A 24,465-nucleotide genomic window follows, 5' to 3' on the forward strand; every position below is an offset into this window, starting at 1 on the left:
GATGAGAGACGTAAAGACTCGGATAAAGCACTCGCCAGAGTGTTTCAAAACAGCAGATTAGAATTGACTTGTCCAAACCAGAGGCGGAACACCAAGACTGACAGTGATCCTGTTTATTTCCTGAGTTCTCCAATCACTTGACTCCACCATTACTGAACTGAAATAGTTCTATTAGAACTACACCACTTTGATGTCAATCATATTCTTGCAGCTGAAATCAAGTCCAGCTAAATGTTGCAGCATATATCAAAGCTTACACATTAAAATAAAATCATACTGCTTGTATATGTCCTCCATAATTGTAGATTTCAGTGTGGAGCTTTCCAGTTCATCTTTCCCAAGTGCATGGGAAGTTTCAGCAACGGGATTGAATGAAATCAGTTTTCGAAGGGGAATTGATTAGGTCCCAGTAGCAGAATGTATTAAAATCATTGGATGATCCAGCACAGGGGGAGACCATTTGGCTCAGAGTGTCCGTGAACCTTCAGAGACAGTCCCCACTTCTTGGGCCGTTTTCAATGGGGAATTCTTTCCTGCAGCACCGAGATTCTGTCAGCAGGTGGCAGCGGTGAACTCTGTAACAGTCAAAGACTTGAGTTCACACAGAGTCTCAACCCACCCCAGAAACTTACTGCACCCGCAATGAATCACTCGGAGCAGCAGCACCACCCTTCCTTCACAATTAAATCCCACAGAATGTCCTCTGATAACGGCACTCATTTATCATCTTCATTAATCCTGCAAATAAAATGACACTATGAATTCACAATGAACAGTGCAGATATTTTCTCCGGTAAATACTGCAACAGATGAAGCGGGTTAAGTTGTTCTTGATGGTGCCGAATTTCATGTGAATTGTTGGAGCTGCACTTTACCAGGCCAGTGGAGAATATCACTTCACAATCCTGGCCTGTGCCTTTTATAGGGGGAAAACTTTGGCTGATGAGTTACCTACTGCAGAATTCCCAGCCTCTGATCTTGCCCAGCAGTTTTTATATGATCCATCCAGCTAAGTTTCTGGTCAATGCCACCACAGGTTGTTGACGGTGAGGGACTCAGCGCCGGCGATGCTGCTGAATAACAAGAGGCGCTGGTTAGATTCTCTCTTGTTGAAGAGGGCATTTGAGTGACGCGAATGTTACTGACAACTTATCATCCCAAGTCAGAATGTGGCCCAGACACAGACTGTTTCAGTATCTGAGGAGCTGTGAATGGTACTCAGCACTGTGCAATCACCAGCGAACATGGGGATGTTCGCTGGTGATTGCACAGTGCTGAGTACCATTCACAGTGGGGACTTCAAACCTAATGTCGGAGAGAAGTTCAGTGAAACTCTCCACCTGGAGTCTGGAAGCCATGGGGAGTTTCAGCGCTTTCTCATTCAAATTGCTGAGGTCACATTTCTGTGGGTGAATCTCGCCCCAGTTCTCTTCAGCTCCCTGCTGTGTCACTGTATTTACTCTGCAGTGAGTGAAAGTTATATTTCAGACGTTAACAGACCCAATCCTTAATAGAAATATCAAATACAGGAAGCACTCAACAGGTCAGGCAGCATCAATGGAGAGAGCAACAGAATTCACTTTTCAAGTGGATGGCTTTTCATTGGAACTGGAATATTTTACAGAGTAAAGAATTTCTCAGCTAGGACAGTGTCAGGGAAAAGGGCGGAGAGTAACAACGGGGAAAGCTCTATGAAATGGTGGAAGACAGGAGAGGTTAAATGTCTGAAGGTGTAACGGTACAAAGTAGAAGAGAATGGGGAATGGGACTGGTGAAGAAGCATAAAATGGTTCCAGAGCAGTGTCAATGGTTGCAGCAGAATTGGAACGGTGGTTAGAATCTGAACTTCCTGAATTCAATGCTGAGGCTGAAAGGCTGGAAAGGGCAGAATGAAAATATTCCTAATTCCTGTCAGGAACAACTAACACTGCGTTACCAGAGCTGTGCATAAGCGGCTTTTGGAAAGACAGAAGTGTCGATGTCCTTTTCGAAACAGTTAATCAGTTAACAGTGAACTCAGTAAATGAGGAATAATCATTATATAAGAACGAACTTTAGATGGAACATATCGAGATCACAGTCGATTTTATTGTGTTCAGTGACTCTCCGTTCATCTGGGATGTCTGACTGAGATTCGTGGAGAGTTCAGTGTCCAACATTTCATCCAGCAGAATGAAACCCATTGCGACATTCATCAGACGAACAGACAAAGCAGGAGTGCAGTAGATTGGAGTTGACTTGCACAATGCAGAGACTTGATACCAGGTCTGCCGCGATCTTGTTCTCCAAACACTTGTGCTCCACGACTCCTGTTGTTAAATCCCCCTGTCAGCAGAACAATTTATAATTAAATGATTTTCATTGCGGGTTTCTAAGCCAACTAAATATAGCAGCATAAATTGAGTTATTGCAGAATTTTAATGCGTAAATTCTTCTGGCAGAATGGTGAATATTAATGTGACATTCTCCTGATAATCTTTCTCACTAATAGTCAGGGAACATCTCACAAAACAATGGGATTTGCTGAATGTGATTTGTTAATCTGGATTTGATCAGATCCAAGTTTACGAATAAATAACAATCCCAGTCTGATACAACACAGAAAGAGGTTATTCGGTCCATCGAATCTGTGAACCTTCAGAGACAGTCCCCACTTCTTGGGCCGTTTTTAATGGGGAATTCTTTCCTGCAGCACTGTGATTCCGTCAGCAGGTGGCAGCGGTGAGCTTTGTAACAATGAAAGACTTGAGTTCACACAGAGTCTGAATCCATCCCAGAAACTTACTGCACCCGCAATGAATTACTCAAAAGAACAGGAGCAGCCGTCAAGTGGAGAGATTGTCACAAATGACAGAAACTTCCCAGATTTTTCTTGGGTGGAAATGAATGTCAGTAAATTCCACTGGGCTCCGCACCTTGTCACCCTGGAAAGTTACAATATTCCCAATATCTATCCCCAGAGAGAATTCACATTTTCCGGCACTTTAATGTATACAATTGCTGTATGATTTCACTCCTGAATGTCTCCGGTCAGATTTTAACGATGAAAACACAACTCCCCCCAGTGCTAATGATGGGTGAGAGAATTTCCCAAAATCGAGGAGAATTCCATCCGGCGGGAGGATTGTCGCCAATGACACAAACTTCCCAGATTTTCCATGTGTTGAAATGAATGTCAGTAAATTCCGCTGGGCTGTGTAAGGGGTGTCCATGTCCCCCAGGACAGATTGTTTTTCCTGTTCTCCACACAGGAGCTGTTTAACACCCAGGCAGTGACAATAAAACCCAATGTTCAACACTGTCAGATATATGAAACATTTTACACCAGAATCACAGACAATATCTCTGCAATAAAACAAGACATTGATTTCCAATCCACATTGATCTCTCTATCTCCACCTGCCATTTTCCCAACTTTAGAAAAATGCCTGTTAATGAATCTGATCCACCGGAAAACTTCACAGCCTGTGGTTTTTCTTGCTGGAATAGCGCGAATGTTGGGGGGAAACTCTTCAAATTCAATCCCAATAGGATGTCGTTTCACCCCCTCTCATTTCCCATTGGTCTGTCCCACAGTCCTGCCCCCACACCCTGTGATGTGCTTCCTCTTTATCAGGGACTGGGAGGGCAGCACTCTCAATGTTTCAACTCTACCTCAACCACTCCATGTGACAGCGAGTTCCACATTCTCCCCACTCTGTGTGGGAAGAAACTCCGCCCAATATTGGAGGAGAGATTCCACTTCAAATGTTCCCTCATCAGTTAAAAGCAAATTACTGCGGATGCTGGAATCTGACGAAGACACATCCAGACTCAAAACGTTAGCTCTGTTCTCTCTCCACGGATGCTGGCAGACCTGCTGAGATTTTCCAGTATTTTCTGCTTTTGCTCCGTCATCAGTTGATGTTTCTCTGGGTCAGGGTCCCCGGGAGGGATTCATAAACATTTATGAAGCCGCAAGTTTTTCTTTCTCGAAAATAAACCAAACTTCACAGATCGAACCCTCTAAATATCTTCCCGATACCTGCTGTATAAAATGTCTCCTTGACATTTATAGTCCTTGATGTTTTAATGTGAGCGGCTGCAGTGATGAACACAATTCAGTTTCTGGAACTGGATCTCATACCGAGTTTCACCAGAGTGGTTTTAATCGGCAGTGGGTTCAGACTGGAGAAAAAATCAATGGAATCTCGATCCCTCCCATCTACACCTCTTCTCCCCATTCTATCTCTCCATCTCTCTCTCTCTCTCTCTTTCCATTGGCAACATCCCCGGGAGCCCAACCCGCCCCCGACGGAGTTCAATGATTTCCCTCCGTTATCCTTGAGACCGCGCCAGTTTTTATCTCCAGTGTGAAAGTGGCGGGGACATGGCCCACTCTGTAATAATAATTCCCTGACTATTGCAGTGAACTTCATCGGCAAATAGCTGAACTGAGGATGTGCGGCAATAGCATCGAAACTGAAAGCGGTTTGAATCAGGAAGTGCTGAGAGTGAACATGGCTTCCAGACAACAGCTCCAGAGTTTGACCGAGGAGGCAATTTGTCCCATTTGTCTCGATTTCTTCACTGATCCGGTAACACTGGATTGTGGACACAACTTCTGTCGCTCCTGTATCACCCAGTGTTGGGTAAAGAAAGAGATAAATTCCTGTCCGGAATGTAGAGAGGAGTTTCCGCAAGAAAACCTTAGATCCAGCTGGGCCTTAGCGAATCTGGCCGAGAAAGCTCGACAATTAAACCTGAATCCGAAAGAGAAGGGAAGTAAACTTCACTGTGAGGAACATCAGGAAGAACTGAAGCTGTTTTGTGAAACTGACAAGAAATTGATCTGTTACACTTGTAGAGATGCGCGGGAACACAAATCTCATAATTTCATGCCCATTAAAGAAGCTGTTGAAATCTACAAGGTAAAAGGGAAATATTATTTGCCTGATAGTTTTATCACATTTTCAACATCCAGCACTTTCATTCTGTGATTTTCTCTCCCAATCCCAGGGTCAGCTGAAATCTTCCTTAGATTCTCTCACAGGGAAGAAATCGGCGGTTCGAGAAACGGAACAGAAACAGAAAGGGAAGATTTCTGAAGTTAGGGTAAAGTCTCCCTGCGCTGGTTTTCTGGGATCTCGGTTAGTTTTGTTCCCTTTATCGCGGGACATTAATTATGTTTCACATTTCATTGGGTAGGAACAGTCGAGCAGTCTGCAGACCCACATCACATCCGAGTTCACTAAAATGCGCCAGATTCTCACTGAGAAAGAGCAGCGTTTACTCAGAGATCTCAGGGAAGAAGAGGAGAGGATTCTCGAACCAATGGAGAAAAACCTTCGAGAGATTCAGGAGAATTTAAATTATATTGAGGAGAAACTCTCAAAGTTGCAGAAACAGATGGAGCGAAAAGACGAGCTGATATTTCTGAAGGTGAGGGAATATATTGCGGCTCAGTTCAGGGAAACTTCACACAGTCACTAAATAACTGATGCTAACTGTGAAATTAATATAGAATTTACTGAAAAATACTAACCGAATTGAACAGAATTTTGTGTCCCTTCCTGCACGGTTTTCCTGTTGTATCGGATCTAACGGCTCCCACACTGTCTGCAGATTCCCGGGAATACCTGTAACCTCCTGAGAATGAGTTTTCTTGATGTTCACACTTGCTTTCTGATTATTTCCGTGTTTCCCGAGTTTAATTCACTCCTGGAACTCCTATTGTAATCCAGTTCCATGTTGTGAGTGTGTGGGTGTGTCTGGTCCGGTGTGTGAGAGTCACTGGGGCCGATTCTCCCAAAACAATTCGAAGTGCTGAATTTGCATAAAAACTGGAGTAACTCCCGCTGGGTTTTTTATAGTGGGATTTTCAGAATGAATCGCCCAAACTCTGAGTATTGTCGAGTGCCTCAGCGAGATTCACGCTGAAAATCAGGGAGCGGGCCCCATTCCCGTTGGAGAGGCCGGCAGCATAGTGCTGAGTGGGCCACTGCACACGCACCGATCTGTCAGAGCGGAGATCGCTGGCCAGCCTCGTGACCCCGCATCGCTGCCCCTTTGACCCCCCCAATCCCCCGATTGCTGGCCTCCTGGACCTCTCCGGGCATGCGCCGATGTCTCCCCCCCACCCCCGCCAATTTCCCCATCAGCCCCGATCTTCTTGAACCGCCCCCTCCCCCCCCCCCCCCCCCCCCGCGAAACTGGATGGCCAGTCCTGACCACCCTCTTCCCATTCTCTGCCACAGATCCCGATGCAGAGTGGCAGTGGGACCCATCCACCTCCCCCCACCCCCACTCCCACTGATCGCCCTTACAACAGGCCCCACCCTCATTGCCCTGCCCCCTCTGTCCCGACCCATCGGCACTGCCCGATGGCCAGTGGGCGTTGCCACTTTGCCCCTTGGGCATTGCCAGGGGGCCAGGCTGGCGCTGCCAAGCTGTCACTGCCCAGGGTGCACCCCCCTTTCCCCTGGCCTCCTGGGGGGGCCTCCATGGTCTCTGTTCCCTCCAGTGGGGTTGGGCTGCCTGTTCCCGTTAGTGGGTGCTATTGTAAACCCCGCTGTCAGGGGGTGACACACTAGCCGGTCCGGAGACTTTAGTCCCGGACCCACTAATTAGAAGTAAGCAGTAATTTTAATATGGAAATAAGCTCGGCGGATCTGATGGCGCCACAAATCGTCTTCTGGGAGACGCGTGGAGGCCGTGGCGCCGAGCGGGGAGCCCGCTAAATGACCTCCACTGATGTCCAGCCCGTTGCATTGCTCGAGCATCGCAGTGGGCTGGGAGAATAACCCCCACTGTCTGTCAGCAGGACTGATATCCAGTTCCAGTTCCATGTTGTGAGTGTGTGGGTGTGTCTGGTACGGTGTGTGAGAGTCACTGTGTCTGTGAGCAGGACTGATGTTCAATTCCAGTTTATTTGACTCTCCACAATCTTCCTTCCAAAATGCATCACTTTACATTTCCGTGTGAAATATCATCTGCTCTGAGTCTGCTCATTTCACCAGCCTGTCTAACTGCTCCTGAGATCTGTTACTGTCACCCTCACTGTTCCTGATTCATTTCTTTCAGGAGGAAGCTTGTCGGAAGAGAAGGTAGGACATGTTCTTTACTGAAACTCTGCTGTTTGGTAAAATAACTCGGTATCGTGTTATGATGTATTTATTTATTGGTTGTAGTCACAACTTTAAATGGTTGGTCATTGTTACCAAGACATCACACACTGCAGGAAATGATAAGCTCCGCGTATACACACTGATGAGAGCTTTATGATAACTCACTTTATTACAGTGATTTTACATCACTGTTCTACGACATTGTAATAAATAGCCGGGAAGTGTAAATAATACAATCTGGTTCCCAGGCCGGATGTGATCACTTGCCCAATGTTGGCTGTTAGTGTCTGTGACCTTCCCACTGACCCTCAGAGTACCGCATGGTCCATGTTTCCAAGGAGTGGGTCAACCACGTCCCTGTATGGAGCCTGACCAACCCGAGAAAGTCTCACGTTAAAGGGGGGAACGGATTCTAAGTTTATGCTAAATACAAACTGGCTCTGTGTCCTTAACAAACACAACAGTAAACACTTGTATTCATATAAAACCTTTATTGTAAATTAACATCCTAAGGAGTTTCACAGGACCGTTATGAAGTAAATTGACACGGAATCAAATAAGGAAATATTAATCCGGATGACAGAGGTGGAGAGCGTCTTAAAGGAAGAAAGAGAATTAGAGAAATAGAGGTGATCAGGGAGGGATTCCAGAGCTCAGGACCTCGGCAGCTGAAGGTCCAGCTCCCAATGGGGGAGTGACTGAAATTAGAGATGTCCAAGGTGCCGGAAGTAGAGGAGAGCAGGATTCTGGGAGGGTTGTGGGCCCAGGGATTGCAGAATTGGATATTCAGCTTTGGGATTTTTCTTTGTTTTACAAACTTTTTTTATAATACAGCAAACAGACAGGCTAAATGTTCATCATTTCCTGCAGTGTGTGGTGTCTGTCTATCAGGTTTTGAACCTTTTTCAGGACATGGGTGTTTCCATTCTCTGCCCTTGAATTTCCAAATTAACCGTTTTTCAGTTAGAGAAACTAGATTAACATTTCACTTTGTACATTTTCTCTATCATCAAAAATGCTGAAAACTTGACCATTTAAATACGTTCTAAAATCTTCTAACAAATACAAATTCATAGCATCATTTTTACCATTTACAGGATTAGTGATGATCATCAAACACTCTCAGTATCTGCTGTCGCCCTGTCTATCGGAAAGTACAAAGGTGTTTTACAGTACCGAGTGTGCAGAGAAATGATAAACTTCATTAACCCCGGTAAATCTCATTAATTTTCCTGGTTATAAATCCAGTTGTGAATAAACTAAACAGGCTCCAAGGTTCCAGATTAAATATTCACATTTCCGGTTGTTAATATCTCGATTCTCCCCCTTCTCATATTTCTCTTTCTGTTGGTTCCTCTGGGTAAGTGTCTGAAGCCACCAGCACTGTGCTTCAAAGCAGTGAAGGGATCTGTATAACCAGAGGAATAGAGCACCAATCTCAGGATGTGAAATGGAATTGCTCCAGGAGACTGGACTGGTCTCGTCTGTCATTCTGGGAAACATGTTTTTATCATCATTTATCAGGAAGACACACAGACATTAGAGAGCAAGTGTTAAACGGCAGATAATCTGTTTGGTGGAATTGGACATCATAATCAAGAACAGGAACATCAGGAACTGCCAGTCTGCACTGGATAAGGGAGGGAGTGTGGTGATCTTATTGAAATGTTCAAGGTTCGGAATAAAAGGGAGGTTATCAACATCCACAGGTTTAACACAGTCACAGAGTCTAGATCAAAGTAGGTATAGCTTTAAATCTAGAATAGGGAGGGTGACAGGGCAGTTTGGATTGAGGTTGAGTTTTTGAGTGACTCCATTGAGGTCGTGAACCAGTGAACCCACCGCTCACTCTATGAATTTGATCAGAGGCCCAATCCATTCTGAGGGCTGACCTTCAGAACAATATCACTGTCCAGTTTCCCAGTGGTTTGCAGTGTGGGAAAAGGTTCTGTTGTTCCTGAAGAGGGGACAGGGGACAAGAAATCCTCATGGAAAACAACGGGGGGTGAGAGAAAGGAGCAGCAAGCAACAGTAAGGAAAATAACTCACCTCTAGTCACAGAGAAATAATCAAATGCTGCCTTCATTCCCGCAGTGTTTGAATGTAGAAAATGAGAAAACCAATTTCCAAACAACAAGATCACAGGAACAGCATTGTGATAATGATAGTTTTCTGTTTTGATGATGCCATTAGGCAGGAAACAGAGCAAATAAACTCCTTACATCATTTCCAATGGGGTTTTCAGTGGTCCCTTTGAGACCAATGATTAAACCATTGTATAGATTGTTCCTCTGGGTGGGGCATCACTATCCAGTGGAAGATCAAGATTTTATTGAGTTTTCTTGTACCAAGTGCCTCCAGTTTGTACAGAGAATGTGACTTCTCCTTATGTTTAGTGTGAGAGCACTGGATACCTGTTTTGCTGCTGCTACATTATTGTGGGGGTGTGATCTCTGCTGTTCCTTATATTCTGATCAGTCATCTGACCTGCCATTCATCTTTGCTCAGTTATATGCTTTTAAATTTGAGTTTTTCCTAAAATTCTTTAGTGAACCACAGATGGTGGGTCCTCCCATTGGGGATTTTCTTTACAGTAGGAATATATTTATTACGAATATTCTGAAATATTGTCTTAAATATCTGCCATTGCTACTCTATTGATATATCCCCAAGCCTGGGGACCCAGTTCACTACAACTAGCTTCGCTTTCATGACCAGATAGTTGCTTCTATTTAAGTTTAAAATACCGATCTTAGACCCTCTCTTTGCCCTTTCAAACTGGATTTCAACTTCAATCATATTGTAGTGGCTGCTACCAAGTGTGGCCTTCATTCTGATTTCACTGATTATTCCTGTCACATTACACAAAACTAAGTCTAATATAACCTCCTCTCTGGTTAGTTCCAGGATGTGCTGCGATGAGAAACTCTCTCGAAAGCATTTTGTGAACTCCCCATCTAGGCATTGACAGCCTGATTTTTCCAGTTTATCTTCAGATTAAAATCACCCATGATTATTACTGTCCCTTTATCTGTGACCCACATTGTAGCTACTGTTGCAAGGATTGTAGACCACTCCCACTATTGACTTCTTTCCCCTGCTATTCCTCCTCTCCAAACCAATCTTATATCCGGATCTCCTGAACCAAGGTCTCCAGCTATTGCACCAATGAGTTCCTTGATAAACAGTGCTTACCGAGCTTCCGATCCTTCTTGAATGTCATTAAATGTTATCCTTTCCTCCTGCAGCAATGTCTCTGTAAAGTTATCAGTTCATATTCATTTACTTCAATGTGTGTTATCAATTTGTTTACTTTGTTATGAATGTTGTGTGCGTTCAGGTACAGAGCCTTTAGTTTCATCTTTTTATTATCTTTGTACCATCTAGTCTTGACTATTGGTGTATTCTTCGGTTTTATCTCTTTGTCCATTCCTGCTATTCTATGATCCTCATTTCCCATATTATTATGATGGTTTCTTGACTTGAATCAACCCCTGATTTACCCCAGATATATTCAAGGTAGCTAACCCTCCGTTTTTAGTTTGGAGCCGTTTTTACTTCCCGAGTTATGCAATTTGCGAGAACACTCATTCTAGCAGTTCAGGTGTAGACAGTCCCAACAATCAGGCAGCAAGCGGGGCGGCAAGGTAGCACAGTGGGTAGCACTGCTGCTTCACAGCGCCAGGGACCTGGGTTCGATTCCCGGCTTGGGTCACTGTCTGTGTGGAGTTTGCACATTCTCCGTGTGTTAGAATGGGTTTCCTCCGGATGCTCCCACATTCTGAAAGACGTGCTGGTTAGGTGCATTGAACCGAACAGCTGCCAGACTGTGGTGATTAGGGGAATTTCACAGTAACTTCATTGCAGTGTTAATGTAAGCCTTACTTGTGACTAATAAATAAACTAACTTGACTACTGTCCGGTGGTTCTAATATCCATCATTATGAAATGCTTTGAAAGGTTAGTCATAGCATGAATCAATTCCAGCCTCCCAGATTGCCTTGATCCATCACCGCAAAAGGTCCCCTATCCTACATTCAAACCTGGATCACCTAGATAACAAAGACACATATGTCAGACTCCTATTTATTGGCTACAGCTCAGCCTTCAACACCATTATTCCGACAAAACTCATCTCCAAATTCCGTGGCCTATGGCTTGGCTCCTCCCTCTGCGACTGGATCCGAGACTTCCTTTTGTACAGACCACAATCAGTAAGGATAGGTAACGACATTTCCTCAATGATCATCCTCAACTCCAGTGCTCCACAAGGCTGTGTTCTCAGTTCCCTACGATACTCCTTATACACCTATGACCACGTGGCCAAATTCCCCTCCAGCTCGATCTTCAAGTTTGCTGATGACACGACCATAGTGGGTCAAATCTCAAACAACGCTGAGAGGGGCTACAGGAAAGACATAGAGAATCTGGTAAAATGGTGTGACAACAATCTCCCTCAATGTCAGTAAAACGAACGAGAGTCATCGACTTCAGGAAACGTATTAGAGGACATGCCCCTGTCCACAAAAACAGTGAGGAAGTGGAAATGGTCGAGAGCTTCAAGTTTAAATGTGTTCAGATCACCAACAACCTGTCCTGGTCCCTCCATGCCAATGCTATAGTTAAGAAAGTCCACCAATGCCTCTACTTTCTCAGGAGGGTTAGGAAATTCAGCATGACCAGCATGACTCTCACCAACCTTTACAGATGCACCATAGAAAGCATTCTTTCTGGTTGTATCACAGCTTGGTATGGCTCCTGGTCTGACCAAGACTGCAAGAAACTGCAAAGGGTTGTGAATGTAGCGTAATCCACCACGCAAACCAGCCCCCCATCCATTGACTCTGTCTACACTTCCCGCTGCCTCAGGAAAAGCAGCCAGCATAATCAAGGACCCCATGCACCTCTCATACTCTCTTCCACCTTCTTCCATCGGGAAAAAGATACAAAAGTCTGAGAACACGTACCAACCAACTCAAGAACAGCTTCTTCCCTGCTGCCATCAGACTTTTGATTGGTGCTTTCATATATTAAGCTGAGCTTTCTCTTCACCCTATCTGTAACTGGAACACTATATTCTGCATCCTATCCTTTCCTTCTCTCATATGTACTCTATGAACAGTACGTTTCATCTGTATAGCCTGCAAGACACAATATTTTTCACAGTACAAATGTGACAATAATAAATCAAATCAAACCAACCCCACCATCCCCAATACTGGTGCCAATGCCCATGATCCAGAGCCCATTTCTCTCACACCAGCCTTTGAGCATTCATCTTTGTCATCTCACTTTCCCTCTGCCAGTTTACATGTAGCTCAGGTAATGATCCAGAGATTATTAACTTTGAGGTTCTGCTTCTTAATTGGTACCGAGCCTCTCATGGTGACTTTGCCCTTTACAGACATCCCAAATATCCCTGCTTCCGTGACCACTTCCCTCCAACCTCAGTGTCCCCACCCAGCCCACAATATCACCCTGATTGAACATTAGTGGAGTGGACCAGGACAGTTTTCTTTGCTTGTCCTGTCTATGTCTTTGGTACCTACACGGACCATGCCAACTGGATCCTCCCACTTACAATGAAAATTCCTCTTCAGCTCTGAGCACATGCTCTGGTACTGGTCAAGCAACACAGCTGTCTGGGCTCTCGCTTTTGCTGCAGAGAACAATGTCTGTGCCCTGCACTATATTCCCTGCTGCCACCACATTCCTGTTTGCTATCCTCCACTTGATAGGCTTTCTGTATCATGGTGCCATGGTTAGACTGGTCATTCACTTTGCAGCCTTTGCTTTCATCCACACAGATTGTAAGCACCTCAAAGCTTTTTAACAACTGCAAAGTCTGAGGCTCCTCCATTAATCTCTGCTCAGTCCCTTTACCTGTCTCACTCTCGGTCACATCCTCCTGTCACTCATTGCTGACCAAAACAGATGACCCCATTCTCAGAGGTGTGACCATATTCCGGAACAAATTGTCCAGGTATTTCTCCCATTCCCTCACATTGTGCAGTGTCTGCAGTTCAGCCTCTAACTCACTAATTCTGATCTGGAAGTCCTCCAGCTGCTTACACTTGCTGCAGATGTGTTTGTCATGGAACACCTGGACATCCAAAATCACACATTCCTCAGCTGCAACATAACACCTGTCTTGCATTGTTCCTCATGTTATCTAGTTAAATTTAATTAAATTACTCACTTCATTAACTTAGAATAATTCCAATGATAACCACATTTCTTTCCCCTGTGCATTTCATTCCCGTATGCACCTAATTCGCTGCTCACTCAGTCTCCATCCCAGTCCAGCGCAATCACCTGTCTCATGCACCTATTACTGGCCATGCATTTTGAAAGGTGACTCTTACTGATAGACCCTCTGATGAGTCGCTTGCTAGTTTTACTTCCAGCTGTACTGATTAACACTCATGAACCAATTGCTTTCAGGTGATTGACAGATAACTGCCACTCCAGATAGTCTCTCGTTAACATGGAAACTCGAAGCAGGAGGAGGCCATTTGGCCCTTCGAACATGCTCTGCTTTTTATTTTGATCATAGCTGATCATCAAATTCAATATCCTGATCCCCCCTTCTCCCCATATCCCTTGATCCATTAGCCCCAAGAGCTTTATCTAATTTATTTTTGAAATCACACAACATTTTGACCTCAACTACATTCAGTGGGAGTGAATTCCACAGATTCACCACCCTTTGAGTGAAGAAATTTCTCCTCACCTCAGTTCTAAAAGGTTTACCCCTTTTCCTCAAACTATGACCCCTCGTTCCAGACTCCTCCATGATTGGGAACATTCTTTATGAATCTACCCTGTCTAACCCTGTTAGAATTTTATAAGTTTCTATGAGATCCCCTCTCACCCTTCTAAACTCCAGTGAATATAATCCTAACCGACTTCGTCACTCCTCATATGACAGACGTGTCATCGCAGGAATCAGCCTGGTAAACCTTCGCTGTACTCCCTCTATAGCAAGGACATCCTTCCTCAGATAAGGACACCAAAACTGCATACAATACTCCAGGTGTGGCCTCACCAATGCCCTATACAATTGCAGCAAAACATCCCTATTCCGATACTCAAATCCTCTTGCGATGAAGGTCAACATATCAAAGAACAAAGAAAATAACAGGACAGGAACAGGCCCATCAGCCCTCCAAGCCTGCATCGACCATGCTGCCCGACTGAACTAAAACCCCCTACCCTTCCGGGGACCATATCCCTCCATTCCCACCCTATTCATGTATTTGTCAAGACGCCCCTTAAAAGCCACTATCACATCTCCTTCCACCTCTCCCGGCAGAGAGTTCCAGGCACCTATCAACCTCTGTGGACAAAGACTTGCCTCGTACGTCTCCTATAAACCTTGTCCCTCGCACCTTCAACTTATGCCCCCTCGTAATTGACTCTTCCACCCTGGGAAAAAGCTTCTGACTATCCACTCTGTCTATGGCCCTCATAATCTATCAGTTCGCCCCTCAACCTCCGTCGTTCCAGTGAGAACAAACCAAGTTTCTCCAACCTCTCGTCATATCAAATGCCCTCCATACCAGGCAACATCCTGGCAAATCTTTTCTGTACCCTCTCCAAAGTCTCCACATCCTTCTGGTAGTGTGGCGACCAGAATTGAACACTATATTCCAAGTGCGGCCTAACTAAGGTTCAATAAAGCTGCAACATGAATTGCCAATTTTTTAACTCAGTGCCCCGGCCGATGAAGGCAAGCATGCTGTATGCCTTCTTGACTACCTTCTCCACCTGTGTTGCCACTTTGAGTGACCTGTGTATCTGTACACCCAGATCCCTCTGCCTATCAATACTCTTAAGGGTTCTGCCATTTACTGTATATTTCCTATCTGTATTAGACCTTCCAAAATGCATTACCTCATATTTGTCTGGATTAAACTCCATCTGCCATCTCTCCACCCAAGTCTCCAACCGATCTATAGCCTGCTGTATCCTCTGATGGTCCTCACCACTATCTGCAAATCCACCAACCTTTGTGTCGTCCGCAAACTCACTAATCAAACCAGTTACATTTGGCTTCTTGACTGCCTGCTGTACCTGCACGCTTACATTCAGCAACTAACGTACGAGGAGACCAAGTTCTCACTGAGTATCCGCCTCTCTCAATTTACACTCACTCAAGTAATAATCTGTCTTCCTATTATTGCTACCAAAGTGGATGGCACGGTAGCACAGTGATTAACACTGCTGCTTCACAGCTCCAGGGACCTGGGTTCGATTCCCGGCTTGGGTCACTGTCTGTGTGGAGTTTGCACATTCTCCTCGTGTCTGCGTGGGTTTTCTCCGGGTGCTCCGGTTTCCTCCCACAGTCCAAAGATGTGCGGGTTAGGTTGATTGGCCATGCGAAAATTGCCTCTCGGTGTCCTGAGGGGTTAGCGGGTAAATATGTCGGGATATGGGTGTCGGGCCTGGGTGGGATTGTGGTCGGTGCAGACTCGATGGGTCAAATGGCCTCTTTCTGCATTGTAGGGTTTCGATTATTTTATGGATAAGTGCACATTTATCCACATTATACTGCATCTACCATGCATATGCCCACACACTCAGCCTGTCCAAATCACGCTGAAGCATTTCTGCATCCTCCTCACAGCTGGGCCTATTCATTTTTGTGAATCTTTTTCTCTTCACATACCTATATAAATTTTTAAAGTCAGTTTTTATATTCCCCGTTAGTTTACTCCCCTACTCTATTTTACCCTTCTGAATCAATCCCTTGGTCCTCCTTTGCTGAATTTTAAACTGCTCCCAATCCTCAGGCCTATTGCTTTTTCTTGTCAATTTGTATGCATCTTCCTTGCGTCTGATATATCTCTAATTTTCCTTGTAAGCCATGGTTTGGGCACAATTCCCTTACCATGTCTTGCACCAAACAGGAATAAACAACTTCTGGAGTTCACCTATTTGTTCTTTAAATGCCTGCCATTGCCTGTCCACTGTCGTTCCTTTCAGTAATGTTCCCCAGTCCATCATAGCCAATTCATCCCTCATACCATCATGGACACCTTTATTGAGATTCAGAACCCTGGTCTCAGAATCAACTCCATCACTATCCACCTTGACAAAGATTTCTGCCATATTATGGTCACTCGTCCCCAAGGGTTCTCTCACAACTAGATTGCCAACTAATCCTTTCTCACTGCACAACACCCAGTCCAAGATGGCTTGTTCCCTTGTTGGTTCTACAAGTTACAAGCCAGTTATACAAGCCAGTATACCTTATTGAAGGTTGGTTTCACATCCTATTTTGATTCTTAATCTATAGTTAAAAATGAAAAGGTGTTACCAGAACTTACCATGTGAATTTAATTTGCTACTCTCACACAGTCGCCGTCTCCATGAGACCACTAGAAATAGGAACAGGAGTAGGCCATTCAGCCCGTCAAGCTTGCTCTGCCATTCAATACGATCCTGGCTGAGCCAACATTCCTCACGTCCACTTTCCTGCCCTTTCCCCAAAGCCCTTGTTTCGATTCCTGATCAAGAATCCATCTATCTCAGCCTTATATATACACAAGGACTCTGTCCCCACAGCTGTCTGTGGCAAGGTGTTCCAAAGACTCACACCCTCAACTCCACTTACCCACCTTAACGCCATAACCCTTGCTTCCTTCTCTGATTAATAATCTGTCTATCTCAGCCTTGAACATGCTGTTCGACTCAGAATCTACAACTCTCTGCAGTTAAGAATTCAGATATTCATTACCCTCTGAGAAAAGAAATTCCTCGTCATCTTAGTCTGAAGCTGATGCCTCTTTTTCTGAGACTATGCCCTCGGTCCTAGACTCTCCCATGAGGGGGAACATCCTCTCAGCATTTACCCTGTCAAGCCCCTTAATAATCCTCTATGCTTCATTGAGATTACATCGCATTCTTCTAAATTCCAATGAGTAGAGTCCCAAATTGTTTCAACTTTCCTCATGATAATCCCTCCGTACCGGGGATCATCCTGGTCAGCTTTCTCTGAACTGCCTCCAATGGAATAATAACTTTCCTTAAATAAGGGGAACCAAAACTGCTCACAGTGCTCCAGATATGGTCTCACTAGTACCTTGTACAGTAGCAGCAAGTTGTTCCTACTCTTATACTCCATCCCCCTTGAAATTAGCCCAACATTCCATCAGCCTTCCTGATTTCTTGCTGCCGCTGTGTGTTAGCTTTCTGTGTTTCGTGCACAAGAACCCGCAAGTCACTTTGTGTTGCAAATTTCTTCCATTTTTCTCCATTTAAATAATACTCTGTTCGTTTGTTCTCCCTTCCAAATTCAACAACTTCACATTTTCCCACATGCTGCTCCATTTGCCAACTTTTTGCTCACTTACTTAACCTATCAAGATCTCTCTGCAAACTGTTTCCCTCTTGCAACTTGGCTTTCCACCTATTTTTGGCATCTGCAAATTTGTTTATAGTACATTTGCTTCCTTCGTCCAAGTCACAGTAAGAAATCTCACAACACTGAGGAAACGGGCATGGAGTCTACGGAAATCGGGCAAACATGTAGGGAGGTCATGGAACCTTTACAGATTAAAGGGGAGGAGGTGCTTGCTGTCTTGAGGCAAATCAGAGTGGATAAATCCCCAGGACCGGACAGGGTATTCCCACGGACCTTGAGGGAAGCTAGTGATGAACTTGCAGGGGCACTGGCAGACATATTTAAAATGTCAGTATTCACGGGGGAGGTGCCGGGTGATTGGAGGGTGGCTCATGTTGTTCTGTTGTTTAAAAAAAGTTCCAAAAGAAATCCGGGAAATTAGAGCCCAGTAAGTTTGACGTCGGTGGTGTGCAAGTTATTGGAAGGTGTGATAAGGGATAGGATCTACAAATATTTGGATAGACAGGGCCTTATTAGGGAGAGTCACCATTGCTTTATGCATGGTAGGTCATGTTTGACCAATCTATTAGAGTTTTTCGAGGAGGTTACCAGGAAAATGGATGAAAGGAAGGCGGTGGATGTTGTCAACCTGGATTTCAGCAAGGCCTTTGATAAGGTCCCTTGTGGGAGGTTAGTTAGGAAGGTTCAGTCGCTGGTTATACATAGTAAATTAGATCAGACACTGGCTCAATGGAAGAAGCCAGAGAGTGGTTGTGGAGGATTGCTTCTCTGAGTGGAGGCCTGTGACTAGTGGTGTGCCGCAGGGATCGGTGTTGGGTCCATTGTTGTTTGTCATCTATATCAATGATCTGGATGATAATGTGGTAAATTGGATCAGCAAATTTGCTGATGATACAAAGATTGGAGGTGTAGTGGACAGTGAGGAAGGTTTTCAAAGCTTGCAGAGGGATTTGGACCAACTAGAAAAATGAGCTGAAAAATGGCAAATGGAATTTAACACAGACAAGTGTGAGATATTGCACTTTGGAAGGACAAACCAAAGTAGAACGTACAGGGTAAATGGTAGGACTCTGAAGAGTGCAGTTGAACAGAGGGATCTGGGAATACAGGTACAGAATTCCTTAAAAGTGACGTCACAGGTGGATAGGTTCGTAAAGAGTGCCCTTGGTACGTTTATAAATTATAAATCGGAGTATCGAGTATAAAAGTTGGAGTGTTATGGTAAGGTTATATAAGGCATTGGTGAGGCCGAACTTAATTGTGTACAGTTTTGGTCACCTCGTTACAGGAAGGATGTAAATAAGGTTGAAAGAGTGCAGAGAAGGTTCACAAGGATGTTGCCGGGACTTGAGAAGCTGAGTTACAGAGAGAGATTGAATAGGTTGGGACTTTATTCCCTGGAGCGTAGAAGAATGAGGGGAGATTTGATAGAGGTGTATAAGATTTTGATGGGTATAGTTAGAGTGAATGCAAGCAGGCTTTTTCCACTGAGGCTCGGGGAGAAAAAAACTAGAGGGCAGGGGCTAAGGGTGAAAGGAGAAAAGTTTCAAGGGAATATTAGGGGGGCTTCTTCACGCAGAAAGTGGTAGGAGTATGGAATGAGCTGCTGGATAAAGTAGTAAATGCTTTTAACATTTAAGAAAAACTTGGATGGGTTCATGGATGAGAGGGGTGTGGAGGGATATGGTCCAAGTGCAGGTCAGTGGGACGAGGCAAAAAATGGTTCGGCGCAGACAAGAGGGGCCAAAAGGCCTGTTTCTGAGCTGTCATTTTCTATGGTTCTAACACCAGTTTAAAGTCCAACAGGTTTATTTGGTATCACCAGCTTTCGGAGCGTTGCTCCTTCATCAAGTTCATACATTCGCTCCCTTCATCCAAGTCATTCATATATATTCTAAACAGTTGCGGTCCCAGCACTGATCCCTGTGGAACCCCGCTAGTTAGAGGTTGCCAACCTGAAAATGAACCCCTTATTCCCAATCGCTGTTCCCTGTCCCTTTGACAATTCTCTATCCATGCCAATATACCACTTCCAACACCATGGACTTAACCATCTTATGACTTAACCTCCTGTGAGGTATCTTGTCAAATGCCTTCTGGAAGTCAAAATACAACACATCTACTGGTTCCCTTCTATCCACACTGCTGACTCAGCTTGATTAGATTATGATTTTATAAATGTGCCCCAATTACTTCCTTAATTGATAACAACATTTTTTCAACAATAGATGTTAGGTCAATCGGCCAATAGTTACCTGCTTTTTGCCTCTTTCCCTCTTTGTATAGCGGTGTCACATTGGCAGTTTTCCAATCCTCCGATACTTCTTCAGAATCAGAAGGGATGTTTGGAAAATTACAACCAATGAATCCACTATCTGTGCAGCTACTTCCTTTAGGATCACTCCGGTGCAGTCACCTCCCAGTCTCCAGCTGCACCAACAACTTGTTTCTGTGGCCATGAGAAAGCTTCTGTACATTGTACTTTCAGAGAATACAGCTAAGTCTCCAGGCTGGACCCAGAATTCCAAGCTGATGTGGGCAAACCATACAGAAGATCCCACACAACATTGTCTCCTCTCTCTGACTCTCTCTCTCTCACACCATCCTATTCTTCCTCCCACACTCCTGCTCTCATTAACTATCCTCGTTTCTTTTTCTCACACTCTCCCACTTTTGTATTCATGCTCTCTCCGCTCTCTCTGCCACCCTGAGCTCTGAACCCCTTCACCTTGATCTCACAGCCTCCCACACTACCTGCCTTCCAGATGCTCTCTCTCCTCTGCCCTTTCTTTCTCACCTCCTCTCCCAATCCCTGTCATCTGCTCTGCCGTTCTCTCTCCTGCTCCCACACTCAAAACGTCCCACTCTCACTCTCCCTCTTTGCACTCCTGCTCCCTCCAGTCCCTCTCATTACTGCCTGTTTTCTCTCTTCCCAACTGCACCCCTCCACCTATTTTCTCATTCCCCCTCCCTATCTCTCTGTCACTCTCTCCCCTCTTCCCTGCCTCTCCTTCCTGGTCTATTCCCACTCCTCTCCCCTCCCTCTGGCTCCATGTTCCCATCCCATTCCTGCTCCCACTCTCCCCGACCCCTCATTCTCCCCTCCCCCTCACAAACCTCTCTCCTCTCTTCCTCACTCCTCACACTCTCTCCCCTCCCCACCCCCTCTCTCTAAATCACTGACTGTGTTATTGTAACTTTCCCCCAGCTCCAGCCTCTCTGACTCTGGATCCGAACACAGCGAATCCCTGGCTCATCCTGTCTGAGGACCGGACCAGTGTGAGACTCGGAGACAAACGGCAGCCGCTCCCTGACACCCCGGAGAGGTTTGATCCCTGGCTCTTTGTCCTGGGATCAGAGGGATTCACATCAGGGAGACATTACTGGGAGGTGGAGGTGGGGGAGACAGAGTGGATTCTGGGAGTGGCCCGAGAGTCTGTGAACAGGAAAGAGGGAATCGACCCGAGCCCTGAGTCCGGATTCTGGGTTGTGGGGCTGATCCCCGGAAGAGTTTATTTTGCCCTCACCTCCCCCTCACGGACCCCCCTCACCCCGAGTGTGAATCCCCGGAAGATCGGGGTTTTCCTGGACTATGAGGGTGGACAGGTGTCATTTTACAATGCGGACAACATGTCCCATCTCCACACTTTCACCCACACTTTCACTGAGAGAATCTTTCCCATCTTCTTTCCGGGATGGAATATCGGGAAAAACTCGGAGCCGCTGACAATCTGCGGGGTGAAAGGTCACTAACAGATCCATCCCATAATTTCACACCGTCTCCCTGCCTCCTGCCAGCTGTAAACTGATGGAACCTGTTCATATTGTGGTTATTATATAGAATTATAATTTACATTGGGGGCTCCATGGTTACATTTGTAAAATGATTCTTCAAACAAAACAATCTGAGAATCACTGGAATAGAAACAGTTTTTCTCAAAGATTCCACAGCTCATCATTAAATCCAAGAAGCAGAAACTCTACATGTTGTTTGTGTCGTCACTGAGTGAGGGGGCGGGGTTCCGGTGAATGGAGAAGCCGGTTGGCCGGATCTCCTGTCACTCCGAGTGAGGGAGGCGGGATTTCGGGGAATGGAGAAGCCGATTGGCCGGAGTTCCTGTCACTCTGAGTGAGGGGGCGGGATTCCGTGAATGGAGAAGCCGATTGGCCGGAGCCCCTGTCACTCTGATTGAGGGAGGCGGGATTCCGGTGAATGGAGAAGCCGATTGGCCGGAGCTCCTGTCACTCTGAGGGAAGGAGGCGGGATTCCAGATCCTTGGAAGGTGATTGGTCTGAACTTCGTCGCGAAGAAAACCGGTTTCCGGGAAGTCTGAAAGCCGATTGGTCAAAGCGCCTGCCAGGAACGTGCGGGAGGCCCATTTTCGGGGAATCCGGAAAGGTGATTGGTCAGTGCGCCTGTCATTCAGAGTGAAGGGGCGGGGTTCGCAGGCCCCGGAAACCGATTGGTCAGAACTCCTGTCCCTCACTCTCTGTGTCTCTCTGTCTGTCTCTCTCTCTGTGTCTCCATATCTCGATCCTTCTGTCTGCATCTGTCTGTCTGTCTTTCAATACTATCCAGGTAGTTACAGGCCGGTGAGCCATACATCAGTGGTGGGGAAATTATTGGAGAGGATTCTTCGAGAAAGGATTTATTCCCACTTGGAAATAAGTGGACGTATTAGCGAGAGGCAACATGGTTTTGTAAAGGGGAGGTCGTGTCTCATGAACTTGATCGAGTCGAAGAAGTGATGAAGATGATTGACGAGGGTAGGACAATGGATGTCTGCATGGACTTCAGTCAGGCCTTTGACAAGGTCCCACATGGCAGACTGGTGCAGAAGGTGAAGTCGCATGGGATCAGAGGTGAACTGGCAAGGTGGATACAAAACTGCTTGGTCAAAGAAGACAGAGGGTAGCAGTGGAAGGGTGCGTTTCTGAATGGAGGGCTGTGACAAGTGGTGTTCCTCAGGGATCAGTGTTGGGACCTTTGCTGTTTGTAATATATATCAATGATTTGGAGGAAAATGTAACTGGATTGATTAATACGTTTGCGGACGTCACAAAGGTTGGTGGATTTGCGGATTGCAATGAGGACCATCAGAGGATACAGCAGGATATAGATCAGTTGGAGACTTGGGTGGAGAGATGGCAGATGGAGTTTAATCCGGACAAATGTGAGGTAATGCATTTTGGAAGGTCTAATACAGATAGGAAATATACAGTAAATGGCAGAACCCTTAAGAGTACTGATAGGCAAAGGGATCTGGGTGTACAGGTACACAGGTCACTGAAAGTGGCAATGCAGGGTGAGAAGGTAGTCAAGAAGGCATATGGCATGCTTGCCTTCATCGGCCGGGGTATTGAGTTTAAAAATTGGCAAGTCATGTTGCAGCTTTATAGAACCTTAGTTCGGCCGCACTTGGAATATAGTGTTCAATTCTGGTCGCCAGAAGGATGTGGAGGCTTTGGAGAGGGTACAGAAAAGATTTACCAGGATGTTGCATGGTATGGACGGCATTCGCTATGAGGAGAGTTGGAGAAACTTGATTTGTTCTCACTGGAGCGACGGAGATTGAGAGGAGACCTGATAGAAGTCTACAAGATTATGAGAGGCATGGACAGAGTGGATAGTCAGAAGCTTTTTCCCAGGGTGGAAGAGTCAATTACTGGGGGGCATAGGTTTAAGGTGCGAGGGGCAAAGTTCAAAGGAGATGTACGAGGCAGATTTTTTGCACAGTGAGTAGTAGCCTGGAACTCGTTGCCGGGGAAGATAGTGGAAGCGGATACGGTAGTGACTTTTAAGGGGCATCGTGACAAGCACATGAATAGGATGGGAATAGAGAGATATGGTCCCCGGAAGTGTAGGGGATTTTAGCTAAGTCGGGCAGTATGGTCGGTGCAGGCTTGGAGGGCCGAAGGGCCTGTTCCTGTGCTGTAATTTTCTTTGTTCTTTGTTCTATCTCCATGTCCATGTATCTCTCCAGTATTTGTGAATATTTGATCATTGTAATTAACAAATACACTTCTTTCATTTTAGGACGATGCAGAAAATCAGCATCTGAATGGTACCAATCTCAACCGAGATGTGAAGCAAAATGATTCCAGCTCTCTTCCAATGGACACCACGTCAGTCTGACTTGTCCCTGCCAATGAAAAGCTTTGCCTTTGAACAGGGTAAACTGGAACTGTCTTCACTGGATCTCAGATACTGGCTGACTGGATTGTTTCCTTTAAAATACTTCATTTCTTCTGCCTTTCTGATTGTATCAGACTCCAGAAAGCACTATTTACGACAAAGATTGACAGCACAAGTCTCTGGCACAAGGAACAGCCACGTCAGTCTGTGAACTTCTTGGCGTGAAGTGGATCGAGCGTCATCCCCTGTGGCTGGATTTTGCTGAGATGGGCAAATGAATGGAGTGAGTTGTCTGCAGACTTTCCATTGCTCATTGACATGTCACGTGATGAGTTTGTGTCAATGGGATCTCCAAACGAGACACCTCCCTCGACCTGACATGGGGCAACTGGGAAAACAGAGCAAGCAATTGGGTGTCTCCGTAACCAATTGGCAGTAAACTGTTGCAAGTTGCTGATTAGGGTAATGGGACACTTGGGATCTTGAGGAATGATTTGGTTAACACTCCATGTTCCTGATCAAACAAGATCACAAGTATTAATTTTGAGATGTTGACAACAACTTACTGTCTCCGAGAGAGAAGTCACACTTTCACTTATTCCTTTTCCGAGTTGTACCTGATAAAGGCCACTGCTGGAATATAAATCTCCTCAATGAAAGGTACTTCTATTATTAAGTAGCAACTCTAACTTTCTGTTGTGAGTTTAGTAGGTGATTAACACGCAAAATACAGCAATTTCTTGAAATGGACAGGGAGAGAGTATCCTAAGAAAAAAAGATTTGCATTCTAATTAGTATTCTGTAACTTGATTTCTGTGTCTCTGTGCACTGTTGGAGAACAGATATCCACTCCA

At 45.3% G+C, this 24,465-nt stretch overlaps 1 protein-coding gene across 1 annotated transcript; it reads left to right on the plus strand.

Annotated features, from left to right (window-relative positions):
- Window positions 1-4,475: 4,475 nt before the first annotated feature.
- LOC144496830 (zinc-binding protein A33-like) lies at window positions 4,476-21,458 on the plus strand. Its single transcript, XM_078217395.1, has 6 exons — window positions 4,476-4,910; window positions 4,999-5,094; window positions 5,188-5,421; window positions 7,063-7,085; window positions 8,204-8,319; window positions 20,684-21,458. The coding sequence occupies exons 1-6, from the start codon at window positions 4,500-4,502 to the stop codon at window positions 21,226-21,228; spliced, it is 1,425 nt and encodes a 474-aa protein (XP_078073521.1). The 5' UTR covers window positions 4,476-4,499; the 3' UTR covers window positions 21,229-21,458.
- Window positions 21,459-24,465: the final 3,007 nt, after the last annotated feature.

The sequence above is a fragment of the Mustelus asterias genome, chromosome 8 (genome assembly GCF_964213995.1).
Source record: "Mustelus asterias chromosome 8, sMusAst1.hap1.1, whole genome shotgun sequence".
Lineage (NCBI taxonomy): Eukaryota > Metazoa > Chordata > Chondrichthyes > Carcharhiniformes > Triakidae > Mustelus > Mustelus asterias.

Excerpts from the sequence above, each read along its gene's own strand:
- LOC144496830 (XM_078217395.1), top strand. The coding sequence starts at position 4,500 with ATGGCTTCCAGACAACAGCTCCAGAGTTTGACCGAGGAGGCAATTTGT. Across the intron at positions 5,422-7,062 it reads ACGAGCTGATATTTCTGAAG|GAGGAAGCTTGTCGGAAGAG; the intron begins GTGAGGGAATAT and ends CATTTCTTTCAG. Across the intron at positions 7,086-8,203 it reads GAAGCTTGTCGGAAGAGAAG|GATTAGTGATGATCATCAAA; the intron begins GTAGGACATGTT and ends TACCATTTACAG.